The sequence below is a fragment of the Rhamphochromis sp. 'chilingali' genome (assembly GCF_963969265.1).
Source record: "Rhamphochromis sp. 'chilingali' genome assembly, chromosome: 7".
Classification (NCBI taxonomy): domain Eukaryota; kingdom Metazoa; phylum Chordata; class Actinopteri; order Cichliformes; family Cichlidae; genus Rhamphochromis; species Rhamphochromis sp. 'chilingali'.
Window position 1 is genome coordinate 38,447,967 of NC_137934.1, and position 18,006 is coordinate 38,465,972.

The 18,006-nt window shown below is 40.1% G+C and overlaps 1 protein-coding gene across 10 annotated transcripts in view; it reads right to left on the bottom strand.

Annotated features, from left to right (window-relative positions):
* nav3 (neuron navigator 3) overlaps nt 1-18,006 on the bottom strand; it is a 403,657-nt gene that overhangs the window by 90,443 nt on the left and 295,208 nt on the right. For 9 of the 10 annotated variants that reach the window (XM_080886470.1, XM_080886471.1, XM_080886472.1 and 6 more), the window contains 3 exons: nt 17,715-17,787; nt 11,921-12,095; nt 3,839-3,907 (listed from right to left, as the gene is read on the bottom strand). In XM_080886470.1, coding sequence (XP_080742596.1) covers nt 3,839-3,907; nt 11,921-12,095; nt 17,715-17,787 — 317 coding nt within the window. Of the gene's footprint in view, nt 1-3,838; nt 3,908-7,698; nt 7,937-11,920; nt 12,096-17,714; nt 17,788-18,006 lie in introns of those variants that run through there. The other variant, XM_080886463.1, reaches the window with a different exon arrangement.

Sequence of the window (18,006 nt, forward strand, 5' to 3'; positions counted from 1 at the left end):
TTTTATTTTCCTGGGAAGGTAGCTCAGGTAAACAAAGCAAGTTAGTTACTAACCAGGTATCTCTTCCAGTCTGTGATGCAACAAGGAACAAACAAAGCACTATATTAAAATCCAGCAATTATATTATGGCAGCAAGAAGCAAATTATTTGGATCTAACTACAAAAATTCAAGGCAACTTGGGTGTCTCCCTCAGAAAATGGAACAAGGCGCAGCAGGAAGTCAGAACAAAAACTGCCAAATATGTCAGCCCCATGTGCTGAGCAATGAAAAGATGGTTTTACACAGACAAAAATAAAATATGCTCCTGTGCACAAAACTTCATCAAGAGGAACAAATGTGTCCCTTACTCGCACTTCCCTTCTTTGAATTACTATATGATTTTGCATCCCACTGTTCATTTGTAGCAGATGAGCTGACTGTTAAGAGATGCTGATCCAGGCCTGAGCGCAACACTGGTGCTTTACCCGAGAGGCCTCGGTGAGCTGCAGCAGGAGGTGGTTCTCGGGTCAGAGCTGAGTCTGCCATTCACAGAACAAAAACAGATGGAGATGTATAGTAGCATGCACATAATGCAGAACATTGCGCCCAGAAATGCATACAAAGGCAGACTAGCGTTAATAGTATATATCTGCTTTAATATATTTAGTCTGCACGAGAGGAACAGACGAGATTGATAGACAAAGACAAAAGAATGAACAGATCTAAAAGGAACAAAAATATGAAATGGGAGGGGGGATGAAAGTGCACACAAACAGGGGTGCACATCAGAAAAGGAAGGCGCTGTAGCTGCAAACCCCGACAAGAGAAAATGAGAGATAAACAGTAGGAAATGAGATGGAGATTGAGGCAATTCAGATGGTAATCAGAAGTAGTTCCTTTTATCATAAGATTCTTTCATCTTCCAAAATACATGTTTGATAATACATCGGCAAAATGGAAGAGAGAAAATGTGATGCAATTCCTCGACAGGGAATTTGTTTTAGACTGGACAGATCTGAGGTGAGGTAGGGAGGTGGGTGAAATCCTTGCAGAGCAAAGAGAGTTCTCTGCCCTTCACAATGTTGTGCCATTGAGTCTGTGTATTCAAAACAGCCCTTTCCTTATCTCATGACTAGTTCTTATAACATCTGTTATAACCCTGTATTTGCAAGAGTGTAAGACATCTGCTCTGACACATCTGGCCCCCACATGGCCACTCAATGCCACATCAGGCTTATTAAAATGGTAGAAAGATACCGCAAGTAGGCGGGTGGCCAGCAAACTGCCAAACATCACTCCCTGCTGCTAAGATGAAGGCCACACCGTACCGACATTTAATACGCAACATCTAATGTACACTCTATTTGAAATCATGGCAGCTAAACTAATAAAACATGTTGATGGTTTTATAACTTTCAGTGTGTTGTTCAGCTGCTCTGATATGTCAAATGAAGCAGAATAACTCAAATAACTAAATTGTCAAGACTGTGCTAACATGAGCTGAGCAAACAAACAGGAGATGGACTTATGGCAATGAGAGAAAGGCAACTCAACTCAAGGTCCACTTGAGATATAAAATAAATTAACTTTTGCAATATTTCTGAGTTGAATAAAGTGTCACCATCATTCAACGTCACATATTCTACTGAAATTAGAACTGTACTTACATTCCTACCCATCAATGGAACTTAAAGCTGTACATAATCCTCATAACAGTGGAAATTAACGCTATATTTTCAGATCATGAACCCAATGGAAAAATAAGAATGGACAGAGAACAAAAAAGAATCAAAAACCGACCCCTTGGAAACACCATGTGAGAAAGAGGTGAAGGATGAGAATTGTGTGTCTACCAAGATGTACAACTGGAGTTAAGGGCACAAAACATAAAACGGATAAAGTGTTGTGTTGTCTGACAGTACACAGAAGTTAGTTAGCATCCATAAGTCCTGAGTAGTGATGTGTCGGTTGCGAACGAAATGGCTCTTAGAACCGGCTCTTTTTAGTGAGCCGAACCGAAAGAGCCGGTTCTCTAAAAAGAGCTGGAAATCCCATCACTAGTCCTGAGTGGTGATCCACAAAAAAATAAAGCACCTAGCCCATGGTAGTGTCAGGTATTAGCGCAGTTTATTCAGGAAGTAAATCTCTTTTGTTGTAATTCAGGTCAGATGTCCACATCAAAGGGAACTAGATTAAAAATCCACAACCCATTATGTGAAACATATGAATAGCTATTTGTTGACACCACTTATTATGCACAGAAAGCCAAAACATAACCTGCGCTTATGTTTCGTTTACTGTTCCAACATCAGAGAAGGCAGATTATAGCAAAGAGCTCAACACTGTCTAGCTGATATACAAAATACAAAAATATTTAGCACAGTTTCCACCACTGACAAAAGGGAAACAAAGAGCCTGAATGTGACTGTGTCAAGTGAAAAGGCCAGGTGTAAACTGGATAGGTCCTTGAGTGCTAGCTAACAAGCAAGCACCTCAGACATTCTGAGGTAGTAAGAAGCACACTAAAGCTCCTAGTACCTTGAGGGAAACATTCCTCACCACATTCAGCACAGTGCAGCATGAAAGACACACAACAATTTATTTCTATTTTAGAATTGCTAAAACTTTCTTGCTTCGGGGATAACAGAGGAGGCAACTCGTGGTGATTAAAAATAACTTCTCAGAAGGCAAGAAAGTAATTAACTGTGGTAATCAGCCTTGAATGAAAATGAGATGGCAAGAGAAGAGTGCCTGCACTGTCACCGCTCACTAATATAAGTGATTTGTTTGTGTGCGCGTGCGTATGTGTATCTTCATCTGTTTGTGGGGAATTAAAGAGCTATTTCTGCAGAGCGGCAGCAGCAGTGATGTGAGAGGGCAGATTATCACCCATAGGGCTGGAACTGCTGGCTGCAGCATTTTTGCCATTGCTCAGTGGTGGCTGGAGAGGAATTATTTGCCAACGTGCTGGTTCCCACTGCTTCTGAGTTGGAACAAATGCTGCAAGCATCAGACAGCTGAAGGAGGCTGTGCACATGCAGCACGTGTGGCTACATTTTAAAGTGTATGTCTTGCATGTATGTGAAAAATCCCCTTTATCTTTGTTGTTCTGGTCTGCCCATATCTGGGAATGAATTTCTCACCCTTAATGCTCATGTTTAGAGCTGTTATAAGTTTACCAGCTCACACAGGACACAGGTTCCCTGCCTAGCAGCTATATCAAAGTGCTTTGCAACACTGTAGTTATTTATTCAGCATCTTTGTCAAGATGTTTAAAAGTGCTAAGGGACACAATACGCAAAAAACATTTCTTAGGCAGCACAGGCTCCCAGAGGTAAGCACCGTCTGCTCCGAAGCATAAGGTTCTGTGCACTGGTATAACTGAATCCTCCACTAAAACAGTAATCTCACTGAGACTGAGATTGTGAGATTGTCAACAGGAGGTAGCATCCAGTTTTACTCATATTTATTTAGAAACAAATTCCTAGCAAGCATCTTTACAGAAATACTGTATCCATGTAGTGAGTACACACCTTTTGTGATGGACTCATAATGTTTAAGGAGTCTGTATTTCATGTGGGAACATAATGGCACAAGCACACGAACATTTAGCACATCACATTCTGCTCTTCACTGTCACACATTCGTTCAAACTACCATAAAGCTACTGCAGCTACATCCTGAGAACCCAAGAACAAAACACAAAATTCTTATAAGGTGTTCTGCCTGTTGACCTCTGACCTGACTGTGGAGAGAGCAGCTCTTCAAAGCCCTCCCTGAAAAAAAACTAAATTGCACATATTAATTAGCTTAACAAATAAAATAAAGACATTTAAAGATCTATTTTTCCATAATTACCTGGTGTTTTTCTTCTGTGGTGAACCTATTCCACTGTGGCCTGGAGGACTTGCATATCGTGCTGTGAGACTGAGGAAAAAGCAGAGAAGATGGGCAACACTGTTAACACAGTCAGATAAGAAATAAGACCAGTGACTTGCTGGAATTTTCTTAATCCATGTCTTAATGTAATAACGTGTGAGAGGGGAGCCATTCAGATGTAAGCATAGGAGGGGGAGAGAGATGGACCAAGGGATAGAAGAGAAGAAGCATGTGGTAAATACTGTAGCATGCCAGTGCACATTTCTTTGATTTTTCACATGATGGCTCACACATGTTTGTTACCACACACTTATGACTAGGCCAATAACATCTCCTAATCCATTTATAGGGCTGTTGACACACACACACACACACACACACACACACACACACACACACACACACACACACACACACACACACACACACACACACACACACAACAACTTTCACAAACAATTTTCTGAAGGCATGGTTTGAAGAAACACACAAGACAGAGGCAAAGGAAATACCCACAGCACCAGTCACAGTTAGTCATTGGCAGAGATGGGAATGACTGTTACAGGAAGGAAACTCTATTCATGTTTGACATGTTTGTAATTAAGCAACTTGTAGAATGTATTTTCAATAAAGATGTGCTTTTACTGACCATTTGTATATCTGGTAAAGTCCTTCTCAATTACCATGGTAATCTGACCTGCTTTTAAATGTTAGCCCCTACGTCATTTGTTTGTTTTTTAGTGAGAAAATAGACTTAAAACAATGGAAACATTAGCTACCTACTCCTTAGCTGCCAAGATGTTAACATACTAGTGTACTAAACAATAATCTGATGATTAAATGATGTTAAATAAAAGCATATAAAATAGATAAAATTACAAAAATGAAAGATAAAAAATAAACATCAAATGTTCAATTAGGCATATGTGATGGCAGAATCATGTTACTAGCTAATGACAATAAAACAAACAAAGATGACAAAACTTTCAATGACCACAATAATTGTGGATTCTAACCAAATCAATGCTTTGCTAGCAGCTGCTAGCCCTTTGTCCGGAAGACACATTTAACTGCTACATATTAGACAAATTTAAGCTAGTTCCCAGAAGAAACCCTTTGAACTAACATTACCTTTCACAGGCTGATCACAGGTGGAAACCTGAGCTTTCCAATCATTGTCTTGATGAATGAGAACAAGATGAAGTTCAGTAGTAAAACCTTGAATCTGTCCTCTACTCAGAGTTTGCAGAGCTGCTTCGGCTGAAGGACAGAGGAAGCAGCAAACACCAGCAGTCTGTTTAGAGCTCCTTCTTTTCTGACAAATGAGAACAACTCCTTCTCTGTTTTGTGTTTGTGGGCTGCTGGTTTGGCACTGGTGACTGAAAGTGGACAAGACGGACAATAAACTACCTATACTGGGTCATTGAATGAGGCACAGCAACTATCTTCTGTAAGTTTGCACCACTCAGCTATTCATAAAACTGATTATGAAAAAGTGCTAACAGGTTTTACATTATGATATTTCAGGCACAGGTGACACCCACCAAAAGATGATTAAAAAAGAAAAAACTGGTTTAAAGAAGAAATGACTACAAAACCTGCAGTACAATTATATACTACAGAAATGAGGATTAGGGTTCAGCAAAATCTTTAGCTGTTTCCTACTTTAACAGAATTTGGCCTAAAAATGTAGAAGTACAATAATAGGCTGGTCTAGGCCTTTTTGCAGTGATTTGATTAAATATGCTGAGTACACATACATCATTTTGTAGAATCAATGAGAGCAGAAGAATCATTTTGTTCATAAGTTAAACTATGAAGGATTAGGCCCTTTTACGGTGGTGGGAAAATTATTAACTTTTCAACTGTCCATCTTTACTATAAGTTCCATTTCTCTCTCTCATCTTTCTCCATTTACACCTCTTGCTCCAGACAATTAAATTCCTTTTTAACCCACCTGTGATGAATGCAGAGCTGCAGTACATCTCTAATTGCCTTTGCAGGTTTTCATGACACCTTGTTATTCTAACAAGCTCCTGAGCAGAGAGTAGAACGCAATTATAGTGACGAGCACCTTTGCATCATGTTAATAATGAACTATGTAATAAATGATACATCAGTGAATACTCGCAACAAGACACCCACAATGTCATCTCCTAGTAGCATGTAAGTGTTCCTGTAAATATTCTAAGAGGTCTTTACTGCACAAAAAAGCCAAGGTGTGACAGTTTAGTGGAGCCTGTCACATGCTAAAGTGCTCTATCAGCATTTTGGGGGGAAAAGAAGGTGGAGTCTAAATTTGTGCATTGTATTTCTTTCTAAGAAAACCTTTTGTCCTTCTGCTCTCTGTCCTTTCTCTCTTTTTACCCATACTCAGAGTAAAGGGCTGTAAAAGGCATGGATGAGGTAATATCTAAAGGCAACAGAAGCTGCAGGAGTATAACGAAAAGGAAAAATAATGCGGGAGTTCTAGCAGTATATGGACAGTAAAAAAACCTAGAGTGTTGTGTTTTTTTCCATTACAAGACCCATCCTTACCCTCACTTCCAACTATATTAAATGTAATGAAACATGAAGGCAATGGTATAGTCTCCAGCCTGGGGTGCTAATCCAACCCACAACATTCCAGATCATTCCAGTGTGGAAAAAAGAAACACCAGAACACATGAGGGCAGGATCAAGAAATGGTGATGGAATAGGGGTGGTGGAGACGAGAGGGGTGGGGGATTACAGTCTGTCACTTTTCATTGTATACAACATACATCAACGTGGCCTCTCTTTAATAGTCCGCGACACTGCAGTGCATATGCAAGCCATATTGGATACCATTGCTGTGCTATTAATTTCAGTTTCAGCTTCCTGGTAGCCACATCGCTGAGGTCAGACACAAACTAAAACTGATGGGTTTCAGAGCCAAAACGTGAGGCATCTGTGTGCTCGAATCACTGTGATGATAGCAGGTAATAAGATGTCATCTGACCTTGACATCAGGGGATGAATTTCCAACAAAGAGCGTTCAAGCTTGAGTATCTCACACAAAGCCACATACCTAATTCAGCATGTATCAACTCCACATCTACTTTACAATAATGCTGGCTAGGCAGCAGTTTCTAAGCAACATGCTGCAAGTAGTTGAGGAACTTGAATGTCACAACACCAATAAAGTAACACACCATTCAGTAAGAGGTTGAAAGCACCAGCAATGTGCAAAAATGATTTCTGACCTGCCATTTATTCCTTTACCCATTTATGGGTAAAGGAAAACCAACCACCTCTTAGTAAAAGATGAGATGCAAACAGCAAATTCATCACTATTCCACATCTTCAGAGGCATTATGCCACATGACCAAATGTGGTGCCGTGTCCAGAATAACATAAAAACTGCATATTTTGCCACTGGATTGGAACATTCTGCAGGACACAGTAGAAAATTAAATACTGCTATAAAATCAAGAACAAAATTTCCAACCAGGCGCATAGCACTATTGGAGCTGGAGCATGGATAATTAGCTTCAAATACATACAGTACAAAACTGGGTTTTTACAGTGTAGTATCCCATTCATTAAATAAGCTGTTGACAGACTAATGTCTTGAACACACTTCATTTCAACTTCTCACTGGCAAACATCGTGTCCGTATTAACAGCCTATAATAAAAAGCTAAACATAAAACATGTCATATAAAAGGCTAAACCAACAAACAAGAGGAACTGAACAATTTACCAGTTCACGATGCCACTGAGACTAATCCATCCTCCTCATGTCATCGTGTAATTTCCAAATATTGTCCAGTGCCTGGATGCTACCACACACACACACTCTACAAGATCCAACTATACCTATGAGATGAGTCAATCTTGGCCAGGATGCTTGCTCTCCCGTATGGCAAGCGGCTCTTCCTGTCGCGAGACACAGCGGTGGGCAGACGCGAGGAGCGCCATACCAGTGGGTCAACGTGGTCGCCCCGGGACATGGCGAATAATAAGAGGGAGGGTTTGCTGTGCCCTGCCAGGCCTGGGCCCCCCTGCCTTGTAGAGCACTGAAAGACTGAAAGACTGTGGCTCCGGGCTGTCGTGCTGTGTCCGATGGGGAGTTCCCCTTAAACACATACAGAGTCACACTCATCTCATCCCCTGCCCTGGAGACACCAGCTAGGCCAGCAGGTGCTGTCTATAGAAAGCTCCCATACCACAACTACAGATGAGCAGCAGCCCAAATGAATCTCTGTGTGTGAGTGTGTATATATGTGTGTGTATCTCTGAGGAAGAGATCATTTGCAAACTTTAAAACAAAATCCATTCAGACATGTTAAATCTTCAGGGTCGACTGGAGCTTACGGGAGCTTGCAAAAATGAGAATTAAAGTAGATTTCCATGAATAGATTTAATTACATTTCCATGTTTTGAGAGTGAAAAGGAAGTGGAGCCTGCACCAGCCAGACATGAAGCCTCACACAGAAGAAACTTACAATGCTTTAATATCATCTGAATTAGACATAATATGAAAAGTAAATGTCTCCCTGTGCTCTGGTGGTAATTACTCAACTTCATGGAGTCTGTGTTTCTTTAATATACAGTGAAATGTTCCTGTTCATGTGTGTAATGTATTATTAAAATATAGTAGTACATGTGCTGAAACTATGAAGCTATGATACTCGACTCAGCATATTACTTTAACACAAGTCTAATTATCTGATTATCGTTGCGGTTAACAAAACCCCTAACAATGAATGAATGAATGAATGAATGAATGAACAATTACGTTGTGGCGATATGAGAAATAAATCCTGCGTGTTGCCAATGACATACATTAAATTATGGAAAGTGATACTCGGGGAATTTGGTTGAGAACATTAAATCACCCGTTTATGATGTTTGAGTCATGCATTCATGACTGGCTCATTCTGACTCACACACTGACACTCAGACACACAATTCAGAACTGTGGGACCTTCTTAAAACATTGCTTTAAAAACCAGCAACAGCTCATGAGATTTCAATTGATGACAGGTCAAATTATGTTGCATCTCTAGACTGTTCTTAACACAATATTTTTCCTGATTTGAAAGCAACATTATCAATGAGTTCCTTCATTTCCATCCTTCCTTCTGACCTTTGCAGACTGTCTTCAATCAGCTATGGATGTTGTCACATTTTGATAGCTTATTTTTCACAGACAGACATGGACTGATCCTCTGACCTCTAGAGACGGACCGATCCGGACCGATACTGACCTAAATTACTGGATCAGATATTGGAGAGAAATAAAAAATGTAATCGATCCATCAAATATCAAAAAAGCACCTCACAAAACTTGCGACATGGCGTAACTCGGCTCATAACCTTAGCATGTCGGAGCAGTATGCTTCACGTGATAGAGCGGCTGTGGCGTGTGAGACCTGTCGGTGGTCTGGTTGAGCATTTGGAGCCTCGCTACCAAACCGGCATTTTATCCCAGAGAGAAGTAAAGCAAGTGTGTAAGTTCATCTCTGAATGTTTGTAAAGCATTCCAGCATTAGGCTTAACAACCGATATATGGAGCGACTTGCCTCTTCTCTCTCCCTCCCTCTCCTGCTGCTACTTCAATCATGAAACTGATCAATGATCAGTCCGTCTCTCTTGTTTGTTTATCGCCCACTTGGCGCCAGAAAGAGGAAACCAGCGGCTGAACAACAGCAGCACGTTTAAGCTTGATAAGCTGTTGTTAGAATTTATTTATCATTACTTTCTACACCAGGATCTTTTTCTACGCAGCTGACGCTGGTAACTGTGCAGGGGCGGATCTAGCAAAGTTTAGCCAGGGGGGCCGAGAGGGCATGAACAGGGAAAAGGGGGCACATAGACATACTTTTCTTTCTTATTCTCATTTAAAATGTGTAGCTTTTAATAAATAATTATCTGAATCTTACATCCAAAGTTTTAATCTGATGTAAAACATATAGAAGTCCATTACTGTATATAGTAACTATTAAGTCTAATATACCCTAGTAAGCTGTAGTACTTTTTCCTTTGGGAAGGTACCATCTGTGCAGTCTGCAGTTCTGTTGAAGAAAGATGTTGAATCTATTTAATTATTGTGGAAAAATAATAGATTTCTGTGCATTTTTTATTTATTTATTTATTTTTTTACACGTGCATTAAATTAAAGTTGATTACATCGATTAAGCATCACAAGGGTGTGGGGTGGTTCCCTATTTTTTTTTTTGCTGGAAGTTTGCAACCCTATTAGTTAGGTTGCTTAATATTTCCACTAAGTACTCTTTAAAATACCAGAATAGGGAGGATGGAGCAGGTTTAAGTTTATTAGATTGATCAGTGTTGCTGAACTATAAAATATTTTGGGTGCAGTCTATTTTTTACATACAGGTATAACAGAATAGCGTTAGTGGGTTTTTTTTTAACTTGAGTATGAACTTATACAAAATGCAGCAAGATATTAAAAAAACAGTTTTATTGATTTAAAAAATACACTATATTGGATTCATATCAGTATCGGCAGATATCCAAATTTATGATATCGGTATCGGACATAAAAAAGTGGTATGATGCCATCTCTACTGACCTCCACTGTGGCCTTCAACATTATTCACTTATTAGTGCAGAAGAGAGACAGTGAGGGTCTACATGGAAATCATCTGAGACACTTCTTTGGTTGAAACAAATTCTTTCTTGAGATCTAAACTAAAAAAAGATGAGGAAATGTGCAGCTTCTGTAATGGCTCGTTAAGTGTGTATGTATTGATTCGTCAAGTCTGAAACTAGGTTGACACAGCGATGTGCTTCCAACAATTCACTGTTTTGTGTATGTGTGTTCAAAAGAGAGAGAGAGTGAGAGCATTCACCACCTGTTGTGGGGGTGGAATAAAGAGGGTGGGAATGGGAGGCAGCTGTGCCCCTAATAACCCCCCTAAGACACGATACACTGACCCCACTGCCACCATCTCCTAACTCAACCAAACACAGTGAAGTCAAAGCTCTCGACAGTATCATCTTACTCACATGCCCACTCCTTAAATACTGAGACTTAACTCTGTTATTGCACTGGTTTAATGCATATACTCTCTCTCTACAGTCACACACTAATAGAAAACATCACAGCCAAACCGTGTGGCTGTGTAGTAACTCGATCTGGCCGGGGGGAATGCTGCTCATGTGTGGCATCTCAGGCCTTCTTTTAAATGCTGCTGTGTCTATTTACATCACACAAGTACAGGCCTTCTTTGCTTCTGCTGCCTTTTACAGCGCTCATCCCTCTGTAGGCCAACACTTCTGCTGTATAATCCACGTCTTCTTATACTGTATTTCTAAATAAACATACAACAAGCATCGTCATATTAAACACCTCTGGGGTCCTCACCTGATGAAAAGCCATGAAACAGTTCTGCAACATCTTCTAGCTTATTATAGCTACCTTAGTACTAAATGATGCTGTCAGCTTTTGCACTGAAGTGCTTATAAAGCAAATGTTTGGCATTTATTTTCTGTCAGGCACAAAAAATGATCAATGATACTCTCACATGTGTTTGTTAAACACAGGCTCACAGGCTTAGATTAGATTTCTGTTCAATGGATGGTCAGATTAGAACCTGAGTCAGGTCTGAGATGTACCTGTGTGCCAAGTCTGGTTTCTCAACTCTGTGAGGAGTATGTGTTTTGTAGTGAGATCAGAGACTAAGATTTCAATACTTCATTAAGCACTTTGGGTCAGCTTGTGTTGTTTTAAAAAGCTCTACAGTATATAAATCAAATTGAGTTGACTAATGTAGCTTCTTTGCTTTCTGTCAGCTAACTTGCCTCGTCTTACACATGGAGCTGATGCAGCAAAAACCTTAATCATCATCTTTGTATCTTGTTATTCATTTCCTGCACCACAGAGAGGAGGTCACATCCCTCAGTTTTCTGTTTAGAAAAACTGTAACAGGACCTAATTGAGCATCTGAAAGTGATAAATCAATGAATATTGCAACATCAAGCATGCATCCCAAACAGGCAGGCAGCACAAGGGAAGCAAAACAAAGACTGATCGGCATGAAAATCTGTGTCCATGTTTAGTGTAACATACCTGGATTGCATCTCTTGTGATTTGTGGCTGCTGGCAGATGATGCGGTGCTGCTGGTCTGCTGGCTGAGCTCCACCAGGGACTGGTAATACTGCTGCTGTTGCTGTTGCTGCTGTTTGTAGCGTGACAGGATGAAGAAGAGACCCAGGATGCTCTTTAAGTTGCCATTCCTGATTTCTGGAAGGTAAAAATGGATTGTAAGTGTTTGCCGTGTTAGTTATTTAACAATTCCTCCATCATACAGCCATGGACCTACAGAATCAAATTCTCTATGAATAGAAATGTGACTTCAGTCTCAAGCTCAGTCATCGCGAGCGTACACGCAGAGCACACATGTGCGATCTGCCTGCATCCATGTATCCTCTAAATCTACCTATGCATTTTCTTGGAATTAAAGTATTTTCTGCAAGTGAAAGTAATCAGCCAAAGATAACATTTTCCCAGAACATGTATTTTGACTTTCAAGCACTATAAAACGAGCATATGCTGATTGTGGAAGAAGAAAAAAACACTCAGGGACAGAGCTCAAGAGCAGCTGTTGTGAAGCAAACGTAAGTATTTAAAAAGAGCAATTACATAAAGATACACAGAGTTATAGAATAAGCACTTCAGTTACTTAACTGTATTTAGCAGGAATGATTAAGGCCACTGCTCAGAAGAAGGTCCAGCTGTTATACTGCAGATCCAAATAAAGCATCTCTAACCCGAGCTACACACAGCTGGATAATTTAGGAGCGGTGACCAGTAGGGAACTACTACTCTGATGTATTACTGGCACAAGTCTGTTGGACAAGCAGCCAAAAATATAAAAGAGCTACTTTGTTTATAGTTCTGCTCTCGCCATGAAATAAGGAAGTGACTGCATGTGCTGCTGGGTGAGGGTAGAAGTGACACATTTCTGTGTACTGATGAAGGCAAAACCATTCAAATGCGTGAGATAAAAAGGAAGAATGAACAGTTTGGATTTTATTATCTGAATGACAACTAAAATGAAACAAGCTAGAAAACAGCAGCCCTGATAACCACGAATGAATCACCATATTCATGCTGCAAAATGAGCTCACAGCAGAAAAGAGTAACAAACAACAATAATAAGATAGAATTCACGTTTTGGATATTGGATCTTCAACAAATAGCAGAGCTGCAGATAAAGTAACTTCTTGGGAAGAATGGCAGTGGCTGACACAGGGTTTTTACTACATTTTTCAATCTGGTGAGGAACAAACATTCCCCCGGCCATCCGTGGCTATGCTGCAGAGGCTGTGAAAGTTAGGGAAGATTAATCTCTTGGGGGCGTTTCCTATTTTCTAACACCCAGAGGTGGTAATATACACTAGGCCTTTGAGAGAATCAGAACAGAAAACGCTTTCTGTGCTTTAGGGAAAATAACGTTGCAGATTCTGCTGCACTGGGACTAAAACTGTTTTGCAAAAAAAAACCCAGCCCCCGCTGAAATGATACTGTTGAGGACAAGAAGCAGAATAATGCTTTATCGATCCAACAGAATAAGTGCTTTTGTGGAAAAACTCAGCAGCTCATTTTCTTTAAAGAAACTTTAACAGGATGCAGGCTTGGGCCAAGGTGACAATACCAACCACGCAATTCAGCAATGCTAATTTCTATCCCCCTTTTGAGAAGATGTTGTCTTTTCACATGCCTTTAATTTTTGGTGGATGATCTAGTTCCTCTTTCAAATTATCATGTAGCATGTAATTTCCATTTAGACAGGGGATGAGTCCCAGATCTGTTAAAAGAGCCGTGTAACAGCGTTGTCCCCTGCAAATGACTTTAGAGGTAATTGGCAATGACAGACATGTTTTGGAGCCAGCATGACTGCCATGCATACTATGTTCACGGGCCAACATTTTATTCTAGTGCAGTGAAACTGTAAATACAGCAATCGTTTTGTGAACATGTGCACAACCAAAGGCTGATTTGTCTTCAAAATATTTGTGTTGTTTAGGAAAGCAGGACTAACAGTTGTAACCTAAATTGTGTTTAGAATTTAGGTATGAAGATGAATTCCTGACGTCACTATTCTGCCATATTTTCAGTTACTTTTCTGGCAAGAGTTTCTACACAAATTACTCAGCTTATCATCTAACAAAAGCTCTGTATGAGTGCCGGCTCAAAATGTGATGTGAAACTCTCCCGGTGAGCCACCTTTTTCTGTCCATTTAGAGTAAAAAAAAGAAGAAGACTGCAGGATTCTGTGAGACACTAATGGCAGTTTGGTAAAGCTCACATTAGACATTTTTTGTCAGAGATCCATACCTGCTTCATGCCAGCAAGTGTCAGCAGGAGAAATGCTGCTCTGGAGCATTTAAAGAAGAAGTTATTTAATGAAACAGCGAGGCTAGGCAACACATGTCATCACTAATAGCCTGTGTTGCCTCCTTCAGTTTTCTCATCAGCAGCTTCTGCCTTCTCTTTACTTCCGTAAGCTTTTTCTAAATAATTGTATTTTCTAATTTTTTCACGTTTTCCATCATTGCACTGCTTTGTCTTACTACCTTTCCTACCTCTACTTGAAAGGCTTGGGCCCTGCCTTCTGATCAGAGGACAAGTGTGTACCCGTGGTTGATCTTGTCCTAAAGCCACTAATGAAAAGGACTTTAATGTGCTGAGTAGGTCATACTATAGGTTTCCTGGTAGCACTGGAACCAAAAAGAGCCTGTCTTTTTAATAGCCTCAGTGGGTGAGACCCTGCATTGGAAAGAGTGTTTAATGACCTGCTGTACCCCTCAATGTAACCAATTATCAAGTGTAGGAAACATGTGTTTGGGGGCTTTACACCTGCTTTTAAGGGTGGAAATGCTACACTGAACTTCCTGAAGATAATTATCGCATTTGAAGAGGTAAAACTTTATGTTGCCGCTTTGAGATATTTTGTGTCCAAAAGGGTCGAACTTGACCATGTGTTTTAGTGTATGAAGTTTGTCTTTATAACATGTTTAAGTTGACAACACAGCAGCATGCTCTCAGTAGCAGTGCAAACATTGGAAGCTGCAATTTCAAACATATTAATAATATTAGTGCAACTAGTATGGATGCTAAGTAGGCTTTAGGTGATGATAGTGTAAGTTGCAACAATGACTGAAATGTATCCTTGCAAAAATGTCAGATTTAGTTAGTCATGAGGATTTATGTCTGGGATCAGTTTCCACTGTGCCAACACATCCGGGAGATCTTAGGTTATTGAATTTTAATTGGAAGTCTTTCTTTGTCTCAAGTCTTTAGTAAAAAAAGCCACCATCATCCTCCTCTGTAGTGTGTGGACTCAATTTCATTAAAGCCTATAAGTCCCCTCGGTGAAATGTTTGTACGGGGACTAAAACACTCTTCAATGAGACGACTTTTTCCGGAACTTTGGTTTAAAGCCTCCCACCAGTGAGCTGCAAGGAGACTTCTGGAATAGTTATTGCAATAAGTAGTTTCTAGGTTCCTGTATGCACATCAAGCCTCCCACTTTATTTTATTCCCACATCTTGTAAAACTATAATAAAGACTGCATATTGCCAGGAAAGCCCTGGGCAAATTCAGTTAGACATGAGAGGGCAGACACGGCTGTCTCATTCAAGTCACAAACACAACCAACACATGCTCAATAGAAGAATGACCAAGAGAAGCCAGCAAATGAAATGCATCAGCAACAGCAATGAACAGGGTAACCAAATAGCCCATATATTTACAGACCCACTTTGAAATTCCAAGCCCAGCAAGTCACTTTGCTGTTTTTAGTGTTGTAACTGAGCATGGAGAATTTAGAGCTGTCGGTCAGTGTGTCAGCCTGTTAGGCTATTTCTGCTGCTCGAGATGTCAAGGGCAAGTTCAGCCCATTAATATTTAAAGGGAGCAGAAACAACATGGGTCGGAGCAAGCACTGGTCCTTGTAGATGTGCATTGTGAGTATAAACCTTTATGAATATGATATAACCATCCCAATACGTACTGACAGAGAAACTATTAAATGTTCTTTAAGATCTCCGTACTTTGAAACGTAACAATAACAACGATTTCATTTATTAAGGGGAAAAAAGCTACGCAAACCTACCTTTCCCTATATGAAAAAAGTAATTGCCCCCAAACCTAACTGGCTGAGCAGCAAAGACTGAAATTAGTCTTTCACATCACTGTGGAAGAATTTTGGCCAACTCTTCTTTGCAGCATTTTGTTAATTCAGCAAACCTGAAGGATGCTGGGTAGAGGTCGGCCTGTTAAAAGTCATGCAAAGCATCACAATCAGATTTTATGTCCTGAACTCCATCTTGTTCTTTTGAGTCGTTCAAACGTGAATATGTGTGTTTCACTGTCCTTCTCCTTGTCTAGCAGAGATCAGAATTCATGTTTTCATCAATGACAGACAGTTGTCCAGTTCCTGAAGAAGCAAAGCAGCCTCGTCACACTACCACCACCATGTTTGACTGTTGGTATGATTTTCTCTTTATAAAAAGTTGTGTTAGTTTTATGCATGAATGAAACAGGATGCAAACCTTCCAAAAAGTTTTGCGTTTTACTTGTCAGTCCACAGATTATTTTACCAAAAGTGTTGGGATCATCAAGTAGTTTTTTTTCCCAGTGTGTGTGTGTGTGTGTGTGTGTGTGTCTGTGTGTGTGGTCAGCTGTGATTTTTGCTTCGGAACTCTTTATGTTGAATCATGATCACTGACCTTCACAGAGACTGTGGGGCCTGCAGTTCTATAGATGTTGTTCTGGGTTCTTTTGTGACCTCCTGGATGAGTCACTGATGCCTGTGACTCCTGATATCCTCACCACTGTCCAAAGTTTTCTTCATTTGTGGATAAATGGCCCTCACTTTGTTTCTCTGAAGCCTCAAAACCTTAGAAATTACTTTGTACCCATTTCCAGACTGACAGATGTTAATGATTTTGTTTTTCATCTGTTCTTAAGTTTCTTTAGATTGTAGCATGATGCGTTTTATCTATTTTATCTTTTATCCTACTTCACTTTCTCAGAAAGGTTCTATTTAGGTGATTTCTTGTTGTGATTCGGTGCTATAAACATTAAATAGAATAGAATTATTCATACCTTGGTGTAGCTTGCAAAATTTAATTCAGTTTTTAAAAAATATGCTTAATCACAGTTTATTTATGATTTTTGATTATCTGAAACATGCAAGTGTGACAAATATGCCAAAAAAAGAAAACAGAAATGGCACAAATAAGTTTTCACTGCACTGTATGTGCTGCTTGCTGTACTGAAGACATTTTGACTGCAGTTGTACATACAGATACTTTTTTATGGAACCTTAAGGTGTCCCTGCAGAGTCAAATCAAATGTAAAACGTATTCTTAATATATTGTTTGGAATGTCTAACCCTAGCCTTGTGAGACAGTTTCAGACAATCATTCACTTTGGCAGAAGCCGTTCAGAGTAGAATGCTTCATAAGACTGGCGTGTCTTATAAAGCATGTACTGTGTACCCTGATGGTCAGGAGGCAAATCCAGCCCTGCAGTTTTTATCCTCCCACAATCCACTCTGATGCCCTAATGACTGCCTACACTGCCATAGTGAAAGCTGTCATGATACCAGTGTGGTAAATTCCATTACCGTGAAGTACACTCACATGTCTCGGAAACAGGCTTAAACCAGGTTTCTGAAAACATTTGGTACTGTGAAGAAATGGAAACCTACCCACAGAGGATGGGTCGCATTGAAGCCAAATTAATTTTCCAGATTTAGAAATTAGACAAATACAACAGCCACATCTCTCTTCTGCTGCTCCACCGACTTAATTAAGTTTAATCAGGCCTCAAATTTTGTATTATTCCTACCTTCTGCTGAGAGCCCTTGTACATTCACTCCTCTGGCATCCAGGAAACTGAGGCAGGCATCCACATTCTCAATCTGTTGAGAAGATGGCAGACAGTCAGCACAAAGCACAAAGGATGTGATGACACTTAACATTCAATGAGCCTAAATGTCTCGGGGCAGAGGGCTCAGAGGATGGAGCTTATCAGCATTATGACCCATAAAGAACATCATTGTGTGGTTATTACCCGACCCCCGCACAACCTTGGGATCAGGCCGCATGACATACTGACTGCAGTGTGACGCCACCTACAC